Source organism: Numenius arquata, chromosome 10 (genome assembly GCF_964106895.1).
Source record: "Numenius arquata chromosome 10, bNumArq3.hap1.1, whole genome shotgun sequence".
In the NCBI taxonomy this organism is placed as follows: domain Eukaryota; kingdom Metazoa; phylum Chordata; class Aves; order Charadriiformes; family Scolopacidae; genus Numenius; species Numenius arquata.
In genome coordinates this window covers 9,997,311-10,020,774 of record NC_133585.1, presented here as the reverse complement: position 1 = coordinate 10,020,774, position 23,464 = coordinate 9,997,311, and the positions used below count along the sequence as shown (strand labels likewise).

At 40.1% G+C, this 23,464-nt stretch overlaps 1 protein-coding gene across 2 annotated transcripts in view; it reads right to left on the bottom strand.

Moving 5' to 3' along the window:
• Positions 1 to 2,989: 2,989 nt before the first annotated feature.
• The window catches only part of CSGALNACT2 (chondroitin sulfate N-acetylgalactosaminyltransferase 2), a 34,607-nt gene continuing 14,132 nt past the window's right edge, over positions 2,990 to 23,464 (bottom strand). Inside the window, exons 2-8 of one of the 2 annotated variants that reach the window (XM_074154785.1) lie at positions 18,886 to 20,138; positions 11,307 to 11,523; positions 10,680 to 10,781; positions 9,305 to 9,483; positions 7,630 to 7,724; positions 6,135 to 6,216; positions 2,990 to 5,009 (exon numbers count right to left, since the gene is read on the bottom strand). In XM_074154785.1, the coding sequence (XP_074010886.1) occupies positions 4,717 to 5,009; positions 6,135 to 6,216; positions 7,630 to 7,724; positions 9,305 to 9,483; positions 10,680 to 10,781; positions 11,307 to 11,523; positions 18,886 to 19,549 (1,632 nt within the window). In that variant the 5' untranslated portion in view covers positions 19,550 to 20,138 and the 3' untranslated portion in view covers positions 2,990 to 4,716. Of the gene's footprint in view, positions 5,010 to 6,134; positions 6,217 to 7,629; positions 7,725 to 9,304; positions 9,484 to 10,679; positions 10,782 to 11,306; positions 11,524 to 18,885; positions 20,139 to 23,464 lie in introns of those variants that run through there. The other variant, XM_074154787.1, reaches the window with a different exon arrangement.

Here is a 23,464-nt window from a genome sequence, read left to right as displayed (position 1 = left end):
TCCTTTGTGGTTAAAAGCCAGTTCCCAGAGCTGGGGAATGGCAGCTCCTGTCCTGCTCACAGGGTCTGGCCGCTGGGCTTTCCCTTGTCAGGTATCACCCGTCAGCCCCTCCACAGCTCGGTCCCACGGTCGTGGGACCCCCAACGGTCCCACATCGCCAAAGAGCCAGGACTGGAGCTTATAAATGGCTGAAGGCTTTAAGGCACAGAATTGGAAGAAATAAGAGAGGCACCATAGCAAAGAAAAAAGAGACTGAGTTAATAAGGAAGGTAGGACAGAGAGAGAGATGAAACATCGTAAAAGAAACATGAAGTGAGATTTAAAGAGGTGAAGGCACCTCTGTGCTCGGCAAGATCATGGAGCAGATCCTCCTGGAAACTCTGGAGGTGATCAGTGACAGCCAACATGGCTTCACTAAAGGCAAATCGTGTCTGTCAAATCTGGTGGCCTTCTACAACAGGATTACAGCATTGATGGATAAGGGAAGCACAACTGACATCATCTACTTGGACTTGTGCAAAGCATTTGACACTGTCCCACACAACATCCTGGTCTCTAAATTGGAGAGACATGGATTTGACAGATGAACCACTCGGTGGATAAGGAATTGGCTGGATGGCTGCACACAAAGGCAGGGGGGTGGAACTAGATGATCTTTAAGGTCCCTTCCAACCCAAACCGTTCTATGATGATTATATGAAGAAAAGAGTTTTCAGAATATAACATATTTATACAGAACATGTCATTTCTTTTAGGTATGCTAAAGGACTCGGGCAAAACAAACTGCTCTCCAGATTCATACATTTTTCTGACTGCTGCTGGCAGTGGCTTAGCTTTGCGTTAACTGCTTGGGAGCATAATTAAATTGTCGCTGTCATCCACAGCCACATAGAAAAGATGACACTTGATCAGTTAACTTGGGGTAATGCAGCAGTAACTGATAACAACTGCAAAACTGGAGTCCTGAAACGGGCTCTACCCGCGCCTTTCCCCAAGTCTACGGCAGAGGAGCAAGAGAAATCAAAACACCTCCAGAGGACCTCTTGCCAGAAAAATTCCCAGTCAAAGAATGATAAAAAAGCAGACCACCACCAGGAAAGCAGTCACCAATGTGGTAGTCTTATGGTGTGTTTATATAAATCTGAGTAACTTTTGGAGCAGTACACTGCACAGAGTCATTCTCTCTGCAATTCGTGGGTTTCAACCTTTTCTGCATCTATCTTGGGATTACTAGGGATATATAAAGCATCCTGTCCTCTTCTGGGGAATCCCTGTTAAAACAGATGAAATAATCCATCCATGTAATATTCATCAGTTTACACAGTTCAGGGAGGGAACTTACAGGGAAACATTGAATCTTATTTTGAAAAAATACCTATCGAGTCATTGAGGGACAGTCATTATGGAAACTAAGAGGTTTAGATATCTTTTTTTAACTAAACTGTCAAAGCTTGTAGCCTAGCCCAAAAGCAAAGTTAAAATACTTGAGAATTATAATTAAAAACTGTAAGTTTAAGGTAGCTATTTATAATTTTTAATCTAATTATATAACAATTTAGAGACAAATGAGTAGGTAAAATGCTAAGTCATTAGGAACATGAACTGTACATGATGAGTAATAATTCCCTGGAAGTGGAAATTTTAAATCATGAATAACAGCTTTTAATTTAAGTAACGGATTTAATTTCCGATGTCAAAGTGGCTAACAAACTACCCCACAACCTGTAAAGCACTATTAGAGCCGAGTATTTTCCTGTCGTAAATGTTCTACAGATTGATTGTGAGCAGTAAAACCATCTTCCCCGCAGATGCACACGGTGAGGTGTGTGTACCAAGTTCAGTACCACGCAGCAGCAAAACATTCCATGCTTGCAATTATTCTTGTTCTTGTTGCCACCACTGGGCTGTGAGTTCCTCGCATTGACTTAACCCAGCACGCAGCCCGTGCCCTGTCTCTGGCTTTGGTCACGAAGGCAATAGGTGATGGTTGCCTGTGCTCCTAATGAGCTGCCCAGCTGACGTGTGCCACAGCAACGTGTTCTTACACAGGCAGTCATCACAGGGAGCTGAACTAAGACAAGAGAAACACCAGGCATGCAAGGGCCCCTGAAAATTCAGGAGTCCTCAAATAACCAATCATTTGGACCACTTGTGTCCATACCCAACCTTGCCATTCACTATTTCAAAGAGTTCTGACTTCCTTTTAAAACCAATGCATTCACTCCCACATTTTGGGAAGATAAATGGCAAAAAAAAAGTTTTCAGAAGTGCTTCCTGTTGACTGCATTCAGCTCCAGACTTCCTTGATTGTCTTCCAGCATCGACACCATAGACAGCTTCTGATTGCACAGATGTAGACAGCTGACACTGTTCTTCTCCCTCACCATTGCTGATAAGCACAACCACTCAGTGGAAAATAGCAGAAGGTAAGAGATCTGGCTATCGGCATCAGCAGGCTGCTGCATTTCCAAAACACAGAAACTAGGACAACCGGATCCTTCTGGGGTAGTGGCTGAGTGCTCAGAGCTGGGCTGCAGCAAAGCTAAACACCTCTGCACTACCTCAGTTTCCATTCCTGTGCGTGCCACGCAGCAGTGGTGTCAGAGAGGCTTTTTTGGCGCTTATTCTTGTGCAGCAGAGCCAGGACAGCAGTAGCAGCTGAGGTTTTAAGGGCTGGAGTCTCAGCAGAAGGTCCCATGTATCTTTACCCCAAATCATGCCTAGGTATTTAATTTTTTCCTCACTGGAACCTTACCAATTTTGTTACAAGCCACCAAGATATCTTAAAGACAGACAACATCCGGTTTAAGTTATTTGGGGAACTAACTGCATTTTTGTATCTGCTCTGGGTAGATGTTCACTCGAGATGCATAAATGAGCTGGTTGAACTTCTTACTGCAAATACTATTACTTTAATCTGGCACGTCACCTGCCTTGTAAAATAGTATCGTAAAAACTTATTTCAAAGAGACAGCTTAAAACAATTTCTAAAATGCAGAAATTCCATTTATTATATCGAGAATATCAACTGCAAGAAGTCTTGCAATGCATTCTCTTCACTCTAATTACAATACAGTACACTGTTCTCCACAATAAGTTACATAAAGGCAAATTTTATGTACATATAAAAAGGATCAGTGCCCAGAACTATTTGCACAGCGTATCTGCTATTCAGAAATCAACCATTTAAATCTTTAGTTGCCTTCAGAATTCTTGAAGCAAACTGAATTAATAAACAGATCTCAATTACCTGGTTTGAGAAGGGTTTTCAACTAATTTCTAAATTCAGTGGAGACCATGCAAATGGTTTAACCCACTGCATTAGCATTCTCAGCATTCATTCTATCAACAAATATACTAAAAATGAGGCATGCCATATGGTAGCATATAAGACAACATGGAGAAAAATGACCCGCCTGCATTTAAATTGTTTATGTATCCCAAAATACTCAAAAGGGAAGTAGCAATGCAGTAGTGCCATTGTACAAGGCACTAATGAGACCACAGCATAATTCTACTTAGGCATGCTCAAAAAACCAACCAAACAAAAAAAACCCCAAACACACACAGATGAAAAGAAAAAAAACCCACAAATAAAAAACCTAAAACCCCCTCAAACTGAAAAAGTGAAGAATAAGGCTACTAGGATAATCAGTGGAATGGAGAGCATTGGATGAAGACAGACTGTAATATCATTTGCTTTTTCAGTCACTGAAACAGCTAAGAGTATATGACTGCCTTCCAAAAACACATCAGAAAGAGAAGAAAAAGAAAGCAAAAGGGCAACTGGTATAACAGCAAATGGGCCTCTAATAAATTTATATGGGAATGAAAAGATGGCTCCTCAGCTTAACAGACGAGATGTACAGGCAGGGCCTTTGAATAAGGAGGAGTGGGGCCAAAAACCTTTAAAACAAATGAGTTTAATAGCACAGCTCAGTTTATAGAAGGGATTCTGTGATGTGGCATCTACTGTGGGAAAAGACCAGATCCAGAAATGCCCAACTGTAATGTTCCCAAATTGACTGATCCATCACCAAGATAAAGTGGTGGTGTCTCTTTTGCAGTGTGAAATTACATTATATGCTCTAAAATTCCACTTTAAAAGATTTTCATTCCCCCCCTCTCCACATGAATTATTCTATATTCAACCATGGGAATGTCTGTTAATGCAGCAAATGCGGCACCAAGCCCTTGCTGTGAAACCAGCAACCTGAACAGTTGGTGCACCAGTCAGCACGTCCCACGTACCTTTCACAGTGGGGTTCTTTTTCAGACTTTTCCCCTGTTTCTACAATGGAGTGCGAGTATAGTATCCTTCTAAAGTCACAGTGCAGTGAGCCATACAGACCGAAAATACTCAAGACAACACAAAAGATTTAATTTAACTCTTAAAATAATGCAAATATAAGAATTGAAATGTACCATGTGGGAAAGTGTTGAGTTGTACATTCCACTGATTTTTCCAATCGAAACTGAAGACACTTTCCTTGAACTACATACGCTTTCGAATTTGAGGTGCTTAAACTTGCAAGATATGTAGGTAATAGCATATTAGTCAAAGAATTACTCAGAAAACAAATACATGAACCAAAAACCCCCTAAACTCTTCTTCACTGAAAAAGAGAGGCACTGCATTTTGAAGCTGAATTAAGGCTGTAAAATGATGCTGGTTCATTGTGAATTTGAAGTCATCAAATGTCACAGGGTTGACATTTAACCCACTGCTTCGCTGTTAGTCCTGTAAGCCTGCTTACGGAGGTGAGTCTCGATCTCCTCCCTGAAGACCAGCATCCCAAGGTGCGAGTGAGAGGCCTCATTCATGGCTTTGGACTGGATACACATGCGATACTGCTCTGGAGTGAGCTCGTCTGCACAATGCTTCTCGTGCCAGAGGTGAAAGAGACCAGGGACTGGTGTCCTGATCACAATAAGGTCACCGTGCAAGTACTTTCTGTAAAGGTGAACGTCCTCACCGCCCCAGCCTTTCACTTCCAAGTCAAACCCCCCTATAAAAAAAAAAAAAAAATAGTGGAAACCATTATTTTAGCAAAAAGAGCAACATTCCTTCTGTAACGTATTACCAAATCTGGTACGACATAGCAGAAATACTGGGGCAATTCACTTTTAAGTTCTCCATGCCAAAGCGTGCCAAATTGAGGGAGAGGAGCTTCAAGCATAGCACATCCTTTGGGGTGGAAACCGCCCAGGACACAGATCATGCACCACTGGCTTCAGAGAGTCTCTTAGAACAGTGTCTCCAAATCGCATTATGCATGACATCCCATGTGACAGCTGCAGAAAACTGTAGGCAAACCTCACTGGCTATGCCTTTTTGGATTATTTTTAGCAATCATAATGGATTTTAGCAGCTGGGAAATGAAGCAGTCATGCACCATGTGAAAAGCCCTCTCTAAAAATGCCAGCAATTACTCCATAGGTCACAACTCAAAAAGCTGGATTAAGGGAAGGAACCCCTTCCACCATTTTAAGTTCTCTTGCCTTTCCAGGACCATAGTGAAAATCGACACAGACTCATGCACAGTTTCATTTAGCATGTACCACACGTGGCAATGGGACTGCTATTAGAAGTCAGCCTGCATTCCAGCCGTTATACAGCATATAGGGCTGTATCGTTACACTTTTTGGCAGACTATGTTCAAGAGTCTTCCAAACTGAAGCACGCCAAGCTGTTCTCAGTTTTAACAGCAGGCCACAAGGGGGTGCCAAAGCACATTTCTAAAGCCTCGAACAACTATTCAACTACTCAAAAGTTATTTAAAAAAAGCATTTGAATGCTTGTCTATGTTAGCGGCTTACTTGAGGGACGTGTTTCTTAAACTTGATTAATTTGCTTCAGTCACAAGTACCAAAAAAAAAAGAAATATTTTTAGCAGTTCTAAAGTGGAATGTTGGTACTAAAAAAATATTGTGACTTTTAACTAACCCTCATCAGATGGGACATCAAAATCTAGAAAAACGAATTTATCTCATTGGTGAAACTTGTCAAGCAAGTCTGACTCCTGGGCTTGACAAAATAATAAAAGAAACAAATACATTACTTTCCTGTGCTTAGATAAGAACACAGAATCTATTTTTAAACACAATTTTTTTTTTTAACAGTTTCCTCTTACCAACAGTCAGAAAGTCTGTCCGATATTGACAAGTCATTCCAAAGCCAAAATCCCTCCAGAAACCAGAATCCTTCTTGTGTACCTGCAATTTTAAAACAGTATCATTCTGAAATGCAGAATACATCAAGGGAGGTACGTTGCACTTGGGTTTGTAGAAAGTGCTTTCAATCATTTGCTCAGTGCAGGATACAGCATATAACTCTTCTAGTATTTCTGTGTCATGCACAGATGTGGGCTTCCTAATTACCTGCTGGTCACTTCACCCTTTGCCATCCGATTCCAAACACTCACTCTCATTGCAGTTTCCACGTTTACCTTCTGCCACACCACCTCTATTTTCTATTTATCTGCTCAGACCAAGCAGTAAATCTTTAGTAGTCTACTGCCAGGTCATCTGTTCCCGATACTCCAATTCCTACCCAGTTTTTAAGTCCACGTTTGTCTCTTCTTGTTCTGGTATGACAAGAAAAGTAAGTTTTTTGATTGAAGTCAGCAACCATAAAGTTGTTGGGAGTCAAAAAAACAGCAGAGCTGTCAGGCAGGAGCTCGCTCCTCTCTCAACTCTGCCTACCTGAGGCCACATGCAAAAGCTTCCCTCCTACTTTGAGTAGGATCCTTGCAAACAAGGCAGGGGGTAAAGGCTATTATGTTTTAATTTTCTTTTAGTAAGGTCATGCTGCACTCTCCTGTCTCTCCTCCAAGCCTATCTACCTCAGAAGTCCCAGCTGCAAAACCCGATTTCATTTATGCAGTCTCTTGAAAGACTCAGGCTGGACATTAACTGTGGCCGTTCCACCTTCAGGCAAAGATGCAGAAATTCAGTACTTACTTCTTTCTGCTGAGTTCCAAATTACCCTTAAACTTATTTTCTTGAACGTTTGAAGGGTTTATTTTTTTATTATTTTGACTATAAGCTTCCCCAGAAGCAGTATTTCTCATTCCAAAAGCAAGATGAAGTTAGCTGTGCGACAGCCAATGGTTCTGGCAGACGTTGGATGGCCAAGGTGAAAAAACAGCCTGAACTGAGTACAGATGTCCTCAGCACAGAACAAGCAACCGACTGAACATCTTAGCCCACCTAGAGCCACATGGCACACTTCTTGCCATGTAACTTCGTATTTTTTTTTCTTTCACCACTTCTTTGTTTGTTGGGACATAAGACGAAAGTTGCTGCATGTTATTACACTATCCTCCTAAAATATTGGCTTTCCAAGCCAGAATTAAGCAATAGATCAGAACAACCAACCTCATTTGATTAATCATACATTATTATTTTTTTTAAACCTAGGTATAACTCCAAATTTCTCTAAGAACAACTTTTGTATTGTTTGATAAGCGTTTCTTCCAAGTGCTTTGCCCATAATGGAGAGAAAAGTGTTCAGATATGCACTGCCAAAAGGTCATAAGATATTCTAAACAGACTATTAAGTTACACTTAATTATGCTTTAATACAAAGCCCAACTAATTCTATCCAGTATAAATCACGCTGCTTACCAATTGTTGCTCCACGGGGGGTGGTATATCTTGGTTGGCATAGACAATAGCAGGATTATAAAGGCTGAATACCACAGGATAAAAAACCTTTTTCCCTGGAAGTCAAAAGGTAATTGTTACTCACTGTGGGCATACTTTCTCAAGGCAAAAGGAAACTAGAAATGTTCTCTTTGTGTAAAATATTAGCCCTTAGCCATCTCATGAAAACAAATAAATATAAGGTCTAACTGCTAGGATTTCCCATTTAGGTAGCCCATAACATCTAGTGGGGCAGAGCCCACAGGATTAAAAAAAAAATACATGTACACATATTTATATATACTCTATAGGTATACATTTAGTTATACATATAAAATATTATATATATCACAATATCACATTAGATGACAGTAAAAATCCCTGCAATAATGGTATGCAGTAAAGCTAAAAAATAACCAAGTCCAAGTCACCTTGCATAGTTTGAGTTTTATGAGCTTGCCTCTCTCCATAAGCATTTAAAAGCGTGTAGATCCATGATGCCCTGCAAGGGCATTAAGCATCATGAGTATCCTAATTATGCTGTCACACCAGTTCTGTGCCTATTACAGAAGCCAGATAAACATTTTTTCAGGGATCTCTTGCATTGCCAGTGCTGCAAAGGCATTGACGACAGCCCACGAGAATAGTCAGTAGCCTCATTTGGGCATGAACTCTGAACGTGTGAGAAGCCTTTTGAGATCTCACTTGAAGCAAAGGTGACAAACTGTCAGTATGAATTGTCAAGCAGTCTCTCAAACTCCCTTCCTTGTGAAAGCTCACAAGACGCTTCACTCCAAAGATTTTCCAATTATTTATACAACTCATTTCACAAAGCGCAGAGACAGACAGAAATGAAAGAACGAGCAAGAAATAGAATGCACATATCTGGCCTATAGCAGATTTTCTTGCCTGTTTATTATGCAAAGAAAAAAGTATCTATTCATTCCAAATTGACATTTGGAGAAAATGGTTTCTGGCTACAACAAATCTGGAATAAGAGTAAGCATTAAAAAAAGAACTCAAACAAATGTTTGACAGGAGAAGGTCTTAACTAGCATGCTCATTAACTCAAGGGAGCTTTATTCTTCTTGGTAGAAGCTTGTAGAACAAGCAAGCTTCATATAAACTTGAGAAAAATGGTCAGAAAATTTCAGATCTTGGGATGCAAATGTGGAACATTAGCTCAGTCTCTGTAAGGAGCACATTCTGTAGCTCTACTGAAAACCATTCCTATGTGATGTGTCTTGGCCATACAAGTGTGAGAAGACTTAAACTAATCCTGTTAGAGATTTCAGTGTAACAAAAATCATCTTCCACCATAAATGCTCTGCTGAGTTTTGTCATACAAGTTTACATGCAATCTAATTGCTAAAGCCATTAAACTGTCCAGTTTTCTTTTAGACAGCCAAATCTTAAGAAAATGTGAAACTTATACTTACTGTATAAAAAGGACAATGTGTTGTTAAAACAAGCTACACTAAGGCAAAAGTTGTTTGTAAATACTATTGCCTTGTGCACAGAGTATTTCTCGTTTTCCTAGGTGTATGGTACTGAATAAGCTCCACCATTCAAGTTAGTTTTCTATATGTTCAACACAGGTCAGTTTAAGCCAAGGAAGACAAGACGACTCTGTTACCCCAATTGTAAAGGAACATACCAGGCTCAGCATTTAAGCGACAACTGTTGAGGAACTCAGCTGTGAAATAAACATCAACATCACAGAAGAACATCAGGACCTCGCCCTTTTCCCAGGCTCTCGCACCCATGTCAAGTCCCCGGCCACGATTAAATTCCTCGTTGAGAGAGACGAGCGTGTAATTGTGGAAGTTAGTTTCTCTAGAAGAAAAACAGAGCCAAACCCAAAATAAATCCCTGGGGGGGGCAGAAGGGACCATTTAGACTTTTTCAGCATTTTACAGTAATTTCATTCCGGAAATTTTAAAAAAAAAAAAAAACAAACACAAAAACCAACAGTTATATCATCAGGATGAGAAAAAAAAAAAATCTTTTCCACTTAGTGTCTATTTTAAGTGTCAGACATTGTAAAAAGATGGACCTTGGTCTTACTTCATAACTTCACTTTGCATTTAATCATTCAGACAGATTAAAAAGGCCTTTTGGCAACTGATGCGAATTAAAGTGTTCTCTGAAATTACAATGCCACCTGAAATTTGTTCCCACAAACTAAGAAGTCCTGACTAATGAAGCAGTATCTCTGTCTTCACTGCGTTGGAGAGGAGGGCAAATGGAAAACCAGAGTCCTGGCGCTACCGAACTCATGAGGCAAAGAACCATCTGTATGGTGATGCCACCATAACCCAGTCAGTTTGCTTCTCCTCCCAGCTCAGGGAGGAGCACAGGAGCTCAAGGAGAGGAGGAGCACCTTAGCTGCAGGCTTTTGCATGCTGTTACCTGTCCCATCCTTCTGGAGCAAAAAAAGAAAAGCAACATTTGGGAATTTTACATCTATACTACTGTAATGTTATTTGCTGAGACAGCCACGATGAAACAGTGTTTGAAGTTGGTTCATAGCAGAAGGTAAGTATGGGCCCAATTACCTAATACCCAGAGGACAGAGAGCAAAGCTTAACTTCTCAGACTCAGCAACCCACCAGCCTACTTTGACTACCTTATCATTAAATAAAATTGATTCTCCAGTGAAAGAACTATCAAAATGTACATCCCAGTTCCAAAGAACTTCAATTCTGATAAATCTGTTTGCATGACTGAATGTTCACTGCAAAACTCACCCCTCTTGTTTTTTGGACTGTGAGACAGAAACCTCAAAGCCACTGCTCTTAGTCCTTTTTAGCCTATAACTTGATTTTCAGTAGTCTTCAAGAGGCTTTTGCAAGTTAAGCTGTAAAATGCCAACCAAAAAATAGTGTACTGTAAATAAAGCTTACTTTTCCTATTAACCTGTAACGGACTATAAAATTATTCTTTTTTTAATTATTTCATCCTTTTTAAAAACCCTTTTGAATGCCGATCAACTTTGTTTGTATTGACTGACATTGGATTGACACACTTACCTTGCTACGGATTCCAGGATGCTTTTTACTTCTGATAGCCCATCTTGTCCAAAATACACCACTGTGAGATGGACACGCTTATCCTGATGAATACAGACATCCCTATAAGCACAAAGATAAGCCGCTATCAATAATTACTTGCAACACAACAGAAGCTTCAGGTACTTAAAAGCTATTGTATTGAACAGTATTAGCAGATAGAAGTATTCTAGTCAAACTTCAACTAGCTCCTAAAGAAACCAAAGCAAAAAAGTTTTAATCTCTTCTTTCCCCATCTTTCCCATTTGAATCAGAAGGTTCCAATACTGTGTGTCTTATTCCATCACGTTATTTTATAAACTGGAACTCAAAAGCTGATGTAAATACAAAAATGATATTCAAGATCACCTGTGTCCAGGTTCACAGCAGCCCTGGCATTTGGTCTAAAAAGGGTTTTCGTGCAGTTTGAGAATCTTCCTTTTAGAAGGAATATTTTCTCCATACAATAGGTTCAATTACAAACATCCCAAGACAATGTTGGAATCATTATTTCTGTCACAAATCCACCAGAATAGAAATTAATTTCGAAAAGGAAACAAAATACTTAAAGTCAGCAATAGAGCTCACTATATAATCTCATGCACCTACCTAAAGTTTTGCATAAATTGTGCAAATGCCTCAGTTCTTCCAGCAAGAGGGACAATAATGTTAATGATTGATCTAGAAATATCGACCGTTTCACTCTTCACTTTCATGAGGGGTCCAAAAGGTCGGAACAAGGTGACATGCCTGTATTCCATGCCATCCATCTTCTTATAAAACAGCTCATACTGTGTCCCTTTATCTCTTTCTGTACGATAGTAACCTGAAGAATAAGTCACACAAGTAATTTGTAAAGTCAAAGATCCCAGCAATTGTATTTCAGAAACACTGTTTTTCCTGAGAACTGTAACAAAGTGAAAAGATAAAGCTTTGGGGGGAAAGTTTGTGGGTTTTTCCTAGAAACAAACAAAAAAACCACCAGAGTCACCCTCCTACCCTCTTAGTCCCAGATCTGAAAAAAAAATCTCTCAAACTCCAGCTTCCCCTGCTTCTTAGATAGGTTTTATGGTCCTATACCAACTTCTCAGGCAGAATGAGAGTTGAGTCTTCCCAACAAAAAGGGAATTCAACTATTCGCTATGGAAAAGGATGGCTGAAATCTAATATTGCCTGTTCTTAAGCCCTTCAGTAAGGATCCCCCCCTGAGCTAGTCCACCGTAAAAGCTGAGATCATCTGGCCAGCAATCAACACAACACAAGCTGTGGGCATAACAAATGACACAGTAACTTGCTTGACAAAGCCTGTAAAATCTGAAATTTGATATCTAAAAAAAAATAATCTGTGTGATAAATGCTAGAATGCTTTAAAACTGTTCTCACTGCTGACCACTACCTACAGTGCTTTCTATCACATAAATAAGGACAGTGGGGTTTTACTGAAGCTATGGCCCTCTAAGGACATAAGCAGAAGTTTTCTACATAGCTGTAACACTTTTGAGAAAACAATACCAATTCTCTATAAATAGGATTACTTATTTAGAGATATTTTACTCCTAATAGCTAGGGAAATCTTTCCCCTTCAGAACAAACATTTAGGTTAGCTGATGGCTTTCATTTAAGGACCATCAAGGAAGCAAGTCAAGTCAACAGCCTCTCTAATTCCACACCACAAAGGAAAAGACCAACACTCATCTGTGGCTTGGACTGAACTGAGCTCCGGGCTGGTAATCCTGTATCTACGCTAACCTGAGTGTATGAAATGATGACAGGAAAGATCCTCCAGCAGAATTTGCCCTATGTTCATCCCATCTCAGCTCTCCTCTCTCCCCCACAAGGAAAAGGTATATTACAGTGAAGACACATAAGCTACACTGTGAACCAAGTAACTTTCAGTTGAGCTGGCCACACAGACCATTGAGAAAGTTACCAACGGCTGCATATCCCGAAGTGTGATGAACACACCTGTCTTTACACTCCGCGACCAGTGTACTTCCCTTCACTTGGATGCTCTGAACCACCTCTTCTCCTGCAAGCCTGCCTTTCAGCCGCTTCTGAAATCCTCTCCCAGCCTCCCACCCAGAAAGAAGGTGGCAGGGGATGAGACAGATCAACTGTTCTGGGGACACAGAGGGTTGTCTTGTGCTCAGCACTGATACTGTCCTTTCTGTTATTGTCTTTTTTGCAACTGAAATCAGAAGGGCTTGAGGTACGTGAAGGGAGCAGCCCGCAGCTTGGTTTTGTTTGTCTATCTCAGGAACTAGAAGGAAGAGATCTTACAGCTTACAGGTGGGTACACTACCTTGGCCCAACTTCTTTCCTCTATATCTCAGGCTCCCTTTACAGAGTCCTTTCCTTAAATCTAACCAATTCCCTCCATGTTCCTTTGCTTCGGCTTCCCTCCCCAAACCAGCTTCATTCACTGATGTCCCCTCCTGCCCAACAGCCTCTCTTCTGCAGCAAGGTCCCCATTCCCCTCCAATACTCAGCTCTAACACACTCTTTCATGCAGATGTATGCACTGGCAGACCCGACAGCAAGGGTGGATGGCCACCACCACACAGGGGTTGTGGGAGACAAACTGGTGCCATCACTGGAAGTTAATGGCGACTGAATCTAATCTTTCAACATAAACGCTTTTCACCCTTTGCACAAAGTTTCGTGATGCACTGCTTTAAGAGAGAAATCCACATTTATCCCTTTGTGAACGGAGCTGCATAAGTACGCACCACATTTTAATGCTCAGGAAAAGCACGACAGTTTCAAATCAGTATTAATTATAAGTACTGAAAAGGGTGTTTCAGTCAAACAATGGAAGTCCCCAGTGCTGTCCGTTAGAAGCAAAAAAAGATCTTAAATCCCTCTCAATCCTTCTCCTGTCCAGCCCTTCCTGCCAAGCATCCAGCGCTGCAAACAGCTTCTTAGTTATGGCAGCAGCTGATGCACCAGAGTGCTCGCCACTGCCAGATGTCACACGCTGTCATGGGACATGCAAATACTTTGTACTGGTACTCTTGCATAAAGTAACATTCAGTATTGTGTACTATATTCCCTTCTCTAGTATCTAATAGCTGTTTAGAGATGACAAGACCATTTAAAATTTAAGTGAAGTTTTTAACAAACATGTCACAGTTGCCAATGGCTTATCTTTAATCAAAGGATAAGCTTAGGTGTCAGCCTACAACAGAAGGTTGGCGTAGGACAGAAAAACTTCTAGATTAAAGTAACTTCATAAATACCTCAATATGCAAGTCCAAATTTGAGTAGTGACTTATCAATATTCAATTGCTAGAATATAATTTTCCAGACTTCTGAACCTCAGCATCCCTGGGAGTTGGACTCAATGATCCTTATAGGTCTCCTCCAACTCAAGATACTCTATGATCCTACCAGCACTACACTACTTTTAAACATTACGTGCTCCTTCAGTTACTCTCCTTGCTATGAGCTAACCTCCACAGGCAATCTACTAATTTGAATACTTTTATGGGATTAAAGCTTCTATACACAGAAGCCAGAATTGAGAACAGCCAGAAAAAGAACTCACATCTGTTTTACTTCTTAGTGTATTCAGGTTTTTAACACTTGGGACTGACTCATGTAGTAAAAACCGCTATCTCACCTTCCAAGTAGTGTTCACTGGCTGCCATCCAAAATACAGCTGTATAAGCAAAGAGGTAAAAAGCAGCAGAAATAATTTAACAGCTGTTATTCCTGCTCCATGAAGCTTTACTCCCTTTGCAGAAGTTCTGCTTCTCACCAAACAAATCAAGTCTTAGGAATACTGGGGATCAATTACTATCAAAGCCAAAAAGTTGTTCTTCTATTGTCATTAATGCTATTACTTGTTTTACAACTACCAAGAAAATATTTGGTCTATTGAATTTAAAACACGTCTTTTTTGTGTGTATTAAAATTCTCCATTGAGGTTCCCAGGACACTGGCCAGTTTCTGATCCTATGCAGGACATACTAAAAGGGGTGTTTGCATGGCAAACAGTCCACACTGTTCTACAGATGGCAAGGACTCTGGAAGAGTTTTGACTTTAAGCTTGCAGCATCGGGATAAACAATTCTTACATGCCAAGGACATATTTTGGGTGGGGAGTCTTCCCTTGAGAGTCAAGCCTAAAGATAGTTTCTGGACTTTGCCCAGTTCCAACTGGAAACACAGAAGCAAGAAAAGTGGACCCAAACAGCAGCACTTAAATTCTGGTAGACATTCAGGAGTAAGACCCTTATTAGAGATTAAATAATTGCTAATTAGCTTCTGAAAATATGCTAATGCCTCTATTTTCCAAAGGTTAATTTTGAATGTTTGTCCAATGGAAAATCTTTCAATCTCTTGATAAAATAAACCAGTTACACTGATAAAAGTAACCCAAATAAACCAGATAGTAAAGTGCAGATGTCCATGAAAGCTCCTCAATGCATTTTGCATCACTAGTCAAGAAAATGTCTTGGGCTTCCAAAGAAAGGGGACAGAGGTTAATACTATTGTGCTCTTCCCATCTTACTTATCCTTTGTTACTCAATATTATCAAACGCAGACCTCAAAGAAACATATTTTTCATCAAGGACTATCTTAGAATGCCCAATTCAGCAATTAGGTTCATTGTCTGTAGTCCTAGACCCCCTCATTTGTGACAATATGTAACATTGCAACTTCTATCCTCTCTAGGGGTGCTCTTCTAAGGTGAACAGTGTACTCCTGTTTTCCTCATACCCTTGAGAGCCAGAAGCTCTAATGGAAATATTAAGAAAAAAAACTTCAAAGTGTTTCTCAAACAGCAACTGCAGAACTAGACTTTTTTTAAGGCCAGGTTTTTGTTCTGTTAATATTAGAATCCTGGAAGTTTCATTTCGGGTTGCAGCAGGGCAAAAAAGGTAACAATGGAGCAAACAGCCCTACAGACCCGAGAAATTTACTGGTTTTCTTTCCATCATCAGAGGAAGTCAATTCAGACTTGAGAAAAATAATTTGGAGCTTTCGAGAAAGTATCTTTATAGTTGCAATGCATACTTGCAAATCTGTTTTTTTTTAATTTGGTGTTATTGTTCGAAGTCTGCCAATAGCCGTGATGTGGTTGTAGCAACTCCGCCTAATTGCAACTCCAAAACACATTTGGGTCATTACTTTTGTTTTGCAACACTAAAAAAAAAAACCAAACATCAGTTTGGATAACACCTGAACAGGTTGCTCCCTATCATGGCGACAGCATCCTTGCACCACTGGCAGAAGGCAGAATACCTTCATGTAGAGACCACAGAGGCTGAGCATGCATCAAAGGAACTGCATGAACAGTTAAATCAAGGGCAGAGAGCAAAAAACAGCAGCAACAATAAAGTTACCATCCATCAGCAGGATTTTTGAGGTTTTTTGGCCCATGCGGTAGTAATTAGAGTCTAATAAAAAAATCAGTTGATTCATACTACCATGTAAGAAAAAAATTCTTGGTGCTGTTACAAATCAAGACAGTGATAATCACTGAGTGGGCAAAGACACGTAGGGCAAACGCTGGGGAAGAACTTCACGCATTCAGTGGTGATGAAGAGATATCATCAGGTAAAATTGGCTACAAGAGAAAAGATTCTGCACTTATTTAAACAACCACCTAATTCTCTAAAGATTTACTAATACAACTTAAAGTACATACCACAAAAGATTACATAGCTCAAGGTTTAGTCTAGCATTTAACAAGTCTAGGAAAAGAAGCTGAAATAATTTCCAGAACCTGTAAGGTAGGAAGCTTCTAGAATAAAAATGCCTGTTTCTAGTTTAGCTTGTACTTGTGGAACAGTTCTTTGAATAAGTTTTTATAGACAGATACACGTTGCTTTTGAGAAAAAAAAATCCTGCAAGTCAGCAAAATCAGTTCATCTATATTAAGCATAAAATACTGTAGTTTTAACTAATGCAGAATCAGTTTTCTCTTTTGCCTCCCTCCAATAATCCACGCACCAAGTTTCTCAGCCTTGTTTCAATTTGCATAAAACACTAGTCCTAAATCACTTACTACAAAATAGTCTTTAGCAAGTGAAGAGGATACAGAACTTGTGACAAACTATTTGTTTTAACTCAAGCGGATTTAAACAAACTGTTTCTCTAAACAAGCAATGCTAATCCAGCAACAATTTAGTTATGCTCTCAGGACAGTTACAGGAACTGTTGTGACTCAGTAGATACACCAAGTCTGCTATGAAACTTCAACCCACCAGTTTATGGTAGCTTAAGTATTTTCTATATGGGAAAACATCAGCTTTTCAACCGCAATTCCATCAAACAAGGATGATGCACAAGGTGACTACCGAGGTAGCGCTACAGCCCCGTCACAGGGCTGCAGGGCGAGGGACCTGCAGGTCCCTCTACCGGCTGGTTCTGTTTCTTACCTTTAATTTTTGAAGCAATAGAAGAAAAAAAAAAACCAAAAAGTGTTATTATTCAGAAGCAGCTTTTTTTGCTGGCCCAGTGTCTAAATTAGCCAGTACTATTCTCACATACACATAAACACAGAATACCCACAAAACCCACAACTTCTGTCTGAAACAAGACACTGCTCTCTATCACCATGGCTAGTCGCTAACACACCAGTAGGAGCTACAGCATAAAAATTCCTTTTTTTAAGTGCTGAGCTTTTTTTTTCTACAGTTCCTGTAACCTGGGCTTTAAGAAACTGCCTTTACAACAAAAGGAAACTAGTTCCACTTCCAAACCCAATTACCAATATACTGGTGTAAACAGAGGTTAAGCACAGTCCTAAGGTCCTACATCTCCTTGTTTTCTTGGAGGTCTGCAGTCATTAAAGGCAGTACACTAAGAAAAATTAACAACTACTTCAGTGCTGGTAAAAAATATCTACAAGACTATAAGCACAAAAAAATATCTAGTAGACTATAAGCAGTATCTAAAACAGTAAAGGAAAAGCAGCTGCACACTTAATATAAAAAGAAAAAAATTAAAAGACTGCAAGAATGACTACTTCCAGACAAAATAATGGTTTTAAGTGAAAACTGTACTAAGAGCCTAACACTGTGCTGGCTGTGTTATACTGAGACGGTTGAGTGGATTCTACACCCTGCCCCACGTTCTGGAATGAAGAAAAGTACTTGCATTAACTTTAAACACAGTAGCTGTTAAAAGCAGAGACATTTTTGCGCTACAGACCGATTACATCATCTTGGACTGAAAGAACTGATTATTTTGAGGCCAACAGTACCTTTCTCCAGCATGTGTTTGCTTAATAGTGCAGACATCAGTACTGCTGAGATCCAGAATCCCTTTTACAGTAATGCTCTTATAAACATGGTCCAACTTAGGGGCTTTTTTTATGGCAGCATGAACGGTATTTAATACTGTAAATACAAAAAAGAGGTACTAGGGCAGTTTTTGATATTAGTTATCTCCATCAGCATTACACTGCACCTTGAAAGCCAAATTCTATAGGAATTATCACTAACGTGTCTTTTAAGGGTGTCACTAAATGTTGAAAACTTAATGGCCATATTTGGTTTTATAATAATGCGTTCTGTAATTAAATTTACAAGCACTGAAAGGGAATTGACTAGAGAGCAAGAGAACAGTTCAAGGTTGCACAGCTTAGCAAACCCTGTAACTAGTGTACCATGCAGGCTCTATTCAGGACACCAAGTTCTTCAGCCTGACATGACCAGAACACGTTAGAACTCTCCCTCCAATATGAGTACAGCAGCTCTACGCAAGTCAAAAGCCTGGATATTAACTAGAAGTACCACAGAGATGAGCGAAGAAAAACCCTGTAGCTTCACACTCAGTTGCTTAACTACGCTGGAACAAGAGAGATGAATCAAATTTCTCCCTCCCACTGCCACCAGTTTCACTGGAAGTCTTTCAGTTATTTTGTACCATAAGCAATTGTGTCACACTGACTTCAGCTACAATCAATTATGAATGCCTCAGTACTTTAAGCGGTTACAACCTCCCCCGTACACTTCTTGCGGTAAGCCCTTCTTCTGAAATGGATTTCTTGCTCCCTACTCAAAACACAAGATAATCAAGCAGTAATATTCTCATAATCAGAAATAAAGGTTCTTACTGTGTAATTACTGTTCAACACTACATGCAAATAGATAAACCCCCTGAAAATACACACACCATTAAATGTCTGTTGTGACATTCTGTTAATGGGCTGGAAAGCACGTAGTAAACATACCTTCTATGAAATCATTTTCACTATACAGCTGCCTCTCTCCTACTCCATCATCTTCATCTTGTCCATCTTCTTCATCTGGATTATTGATGACTTCTAAGCCAGCCTCAATAACTTCCACCAATTCATCTCGTTTATCCTTTCTAACAGGTTTCTCTTCTGGATGCCGAGTGAGCCCCATCTCCAACTGGAACACTTTCATGGACGTGAAGCTTTCAAAAGGAATGACGCCATATTCACTAGGTAGTTTGGCCCCCACGCTCACCTCAGCTTTGTCAATCTGGGAATGAAGAAACTCTAGGAGATCACTGGATGCTTGTTCTTTGGTGCTCTGGTAGTTCATACCATTGACCTTGGGGCTCTTTTTTTCCTGCAGGGATTTCAATTTATCACTCATTTCCTGAAGCTCTTGCTTTAACTGGGCAATCTGACGTTTCAGACTGGTAGCTCGGTTTTGATAATGCTCTTCTTGTTCCTGCAAGAGAGCTTGATAGTATTCTTTACCCATGTTTTCACCTACGACACCAGGTAGAGATCCATTACCATCTGTTTGTGGAGCACACTCGAGCAAATACATGAGCAAGACTAAACTGAATAGTAAAGCAAGGCCCACTAATAGCCAACGAGTCCTGGCTTGAATTACTAAGCTTCTTCTGGGCATTCTCATATTATTTCGGTTTCCAATCCAAAAAGATGACTTATCTGCTCCTGCCTTCCAGGGAACATCACCCCAGAGTTCAAATTTTAGAATGAGAGAGAAAGCATGATTGTAATAGTTACTACAAGTTTTGATAAAGTAGCTGATGAGCAGTTTTCAACCTTTGCCTTAATCAGGTGTCATTGCAGAGAGACAAATCTGAAGTTCCAATGTCATCCATAACCATCAACTGTAAGTTTGGTTGACGCCATACAATTTGTTCAGGATTTCCTACCCCAAACAAAAAACCCTGCAGAAGAGGAGGAAGATGGAAGACACCACCAAGGAGTCATATTTCCATTTCCTAATTCAACCCTAGTTGAAGGGTTTTAGCCTATGTGAAGTTCAGTGTCCAAAGTCTGCAAAAGTCATTTTATAAACTCAGAATCGACAGCAATTTTTTTCCCCCCACTACGTGTAAGTGAGAGCAGTCTACAGTTTAGTAGCAGAAATTTTCATTGGCTAGTCTGGCTTTTCCTCTGGCACTTGAGTATTTTATTCCAGTTCCCCCTCCTTTCCTTGGAATCTGTGGTTTGAGTCAGCAAAAAGACGACAGAACCTAAAATTAAAAGAAAGGTGCATATTAGAACTACAAAGCAGCCAGTTATTTGAAAAAAACATGAACAAAATTGTAACACATGGATGCAAAGGATTGCTGGGGGAAGGGGTGGGAAAAGGAGAAAGAGAAAACATTATTTCTTTCCATTGCATTATCCATCAGTGATTCCTTTTGACATAGTGTCTGGAAAATAGCAGTATGGACAGTCTAATGAAATACATTTTTCACATAGCTAGCTAAAGCAGTAAGGGTTCTTCTAAGTCTCATCAAGTTTTATTTGCTTTAACTCCCCCATTCCTTCTTGGTTTTTTTGTTTTGTTTTCCTCTGTGGGAGGAAAAACCACCACCAAAACCCACGCCCTTCCTACTCCTCTACATTAAAAAAAAATTCCAAGAACTATTTTGAAGCAGCAGCAGCTTGCATTTCCATTTGCTTTTACTTTTAGTAAATATCTTTTAGGGAACAATTACTCCCTCATAAATAAAGTATCACAAATTTAAATATCAAAGTTCACAGAAACAGCATTTCAGAATAGGTCAAATTGAACAGAAATTCACATTCAAACTCCAATTCCTGACTGATGAAAGGGAGCCTCAGACTGTCCATTCACTAGCATTTCCACCTTTTGCTTGGTTAGGCTACCGTGAAGAGGCATTGACTGTTTCCACGGGTCACCCTCTTACACCGCTGACCAAACCGGCTCAGCGGAGAAGACCAGGGAGAAAGACCAGTTACACAAGAGGGGGTTACCAAAAATCCTACTTGGTCAGCTAAACAGTTTATGGGCCTCTCCAATGACAGCATGAAGAGCTAAGCAGTAAGGTCAATGTGCATTAGTCTACTTTCTAACATTAATAAAATACTTTTGCTTAAAACTTGTTTTTAGAAAATAAGTGAAGCTCATCAAAATTTATCCAGGGATCTATTAGCTCTACATCCATTGTGAGTGTGTTGTGTAATTGTTGTTTGGGGGAAGTTCTGGGACTTGAGTAACTTCAGTTTAGCTTCAGTATGCTTATATGACTAGAAAAAAAATTGCCCATTCCAATACTTCTTATATATGGGGTGGACAGATCGTTATCTAACACTGCCAGCAGCCACAAACCCCATCTTCATCCGTCCTTGCAAATAAGTCATGGTGCCACGATGCACTCCATCTGTTTACAACAAACACCTTGCAACGTTTCTCCCTAATTACATCCTTGCAACAGTTCTCCCTTCCCATTCGGCTTCCAGCACTGGGATATTGCTTTAGTGAGAACTAGGTACCACGGGTCAGTGGTATCATGATACTCAGCATCCTCATTTGCATGAAAGCTCCAATAACAAGGCCTGAAAGGTTAAGTAATTTATTCATACCACCAACACCAATGCCTGCAATTGCTGCTCCTAAGTCTGCACGTGGGTCATGCACACGAAGTTTTGCAAGAGCTGCACGCCTTGGCGTTGTCCAGCTGAAGCCTACAGGACTGCTTGAGGCAGTCATTAGCATTTCTAGCGCTAAAGTCCCTGCCTATGACCCTGTTCACAAATAAATTAGATCCATTGCGTAGAGATTCTTAATACAGCAGCTTAAAAGCAGTAGATACCTGAAACTTAAGCTTTTTGATCTCAGGTAAAGCTACTAGACACTTTGGTACAAAGTAAGTAACAGTTTTATCAACTGAATTCTAGATGACATCCTTTTAAGTCCAAATAAGACAGAAGTTAGTCACTCCTCACTGTACAAACACAACATTATATAAATGCAAGTTAAATGCCTCTAAAGAGTGATCAACACCAGATGTATCCTCAGACTATTGACCAGGGTCCAGACATGGTAAATCAAAGCAGAAAGAAGAAAAAACAATCTACAGGATAAAACTAGTTCACAGAAATGATGTAATATCATCCTAAGCTTTCTTTACTACAAAGCTGCCCATATAATGTTTTGGCACATTTCTTCCCAAATTCTTATTCTGTTAGGAGGCAGGAGGTGAGGCCACAATTAATAATATAAGGAACCATACGTTTCTTTAAACCTAGATAAATGCTAGACAGACCTAAAGCCACTCCACGCTGAAGCTGGCACATCTTAGATCAGTCAAGGCAGTCTGAAGAAAAGATCAAACTATCTGACTTGCATAAAATATTGACAAATCCAGCCCCAAGTATTTTTCACTGCAAAGACTTATTCCTGCTGTCAAGAACAGCAGCATGTTTGCATCGCTGTATATGCAAACACAGCCACCATATCACCACAGAAATCAGGTTTTCAAGTTATGAAGAGATGCTTTTCATACTGGGGACAGAATAGGAAACAAGGCTACATCTCACAGCTCGGCAGAACACGAAGAAATGAGCTTTGTCTTTTTCTTTTACCTTTCTCCTCACTTCTACGGGATAAATAAAGAAAATGAAAGCACGTACTAGAAAGCAGCGGCTAATATTTCTAGTTAATACTGTCTTAAGAGATTATTTGGGCTACCATGGTACAGCTCGGTGACGGGCAGCACAAGCAGCTGCAAACCACTGCCAGATTTGGCTCACCACTGAATCCCTAAGCTTAAAGCCACCTAAGTCGCACAACTTCCTACCACCATGGGCTTTAAACAATCACTAACTGTTGTTAAGCGATAAATAGACACCCTGAATCTGGGGCATTAGCCTAGCAGCCCTTTATTCAATTCTTGCTCTACCAATAAGTTGCCTTGTGTTCAACTTCGATGAGTCACTAAGTTTCTTTAAGTCTCATTCATGTCTTGGAAGCAAGTGACAACAGATTTCCTGATGTGGTGTCAAGAGGACACAATGTACCGGGAGATTAAGGTTCCCTCAGACAATAGCAGGGGGCAATGAAAGAACAACTCTGTTCTTAATAACTTTCTCAACTGTGGCCAAATGTACATCATTATGGTAAACATGGATTAAGAAAGTCAGCCCGCCTCCACAGGGCCTCGCTGCTGGCATTGCCTCACCAACACCACAACAAAAGATTATGAATAACTGCAGATTTCTGAGCCTTCCTACTGGCCCGTTACCTATTTACATTAGAGGGCTGTTTTTTGGAGAGCTGCCTTTAAGGGGCCTGAGGGATGAGAAACAACAAGCTGTTTCTGAAGCAATGGAAACTACACGTGGTGGGCTGTAGAGAGCTTGCTGGGTCCTTTTCCTCATAGGCCCTAATTATTCTCTCATTAGTTGTAACCCTTTTCTAGTGAGCTAGTGACTATCCTATCAACAAGACACCCTTTTTGCATAGAGATAGGCCTTGCCTATTTATCTTTGCCAGTTTTTGTGCAACACCATAAAGAACAGGCATTTTTCCCCACTAGTTTCCCTGTAG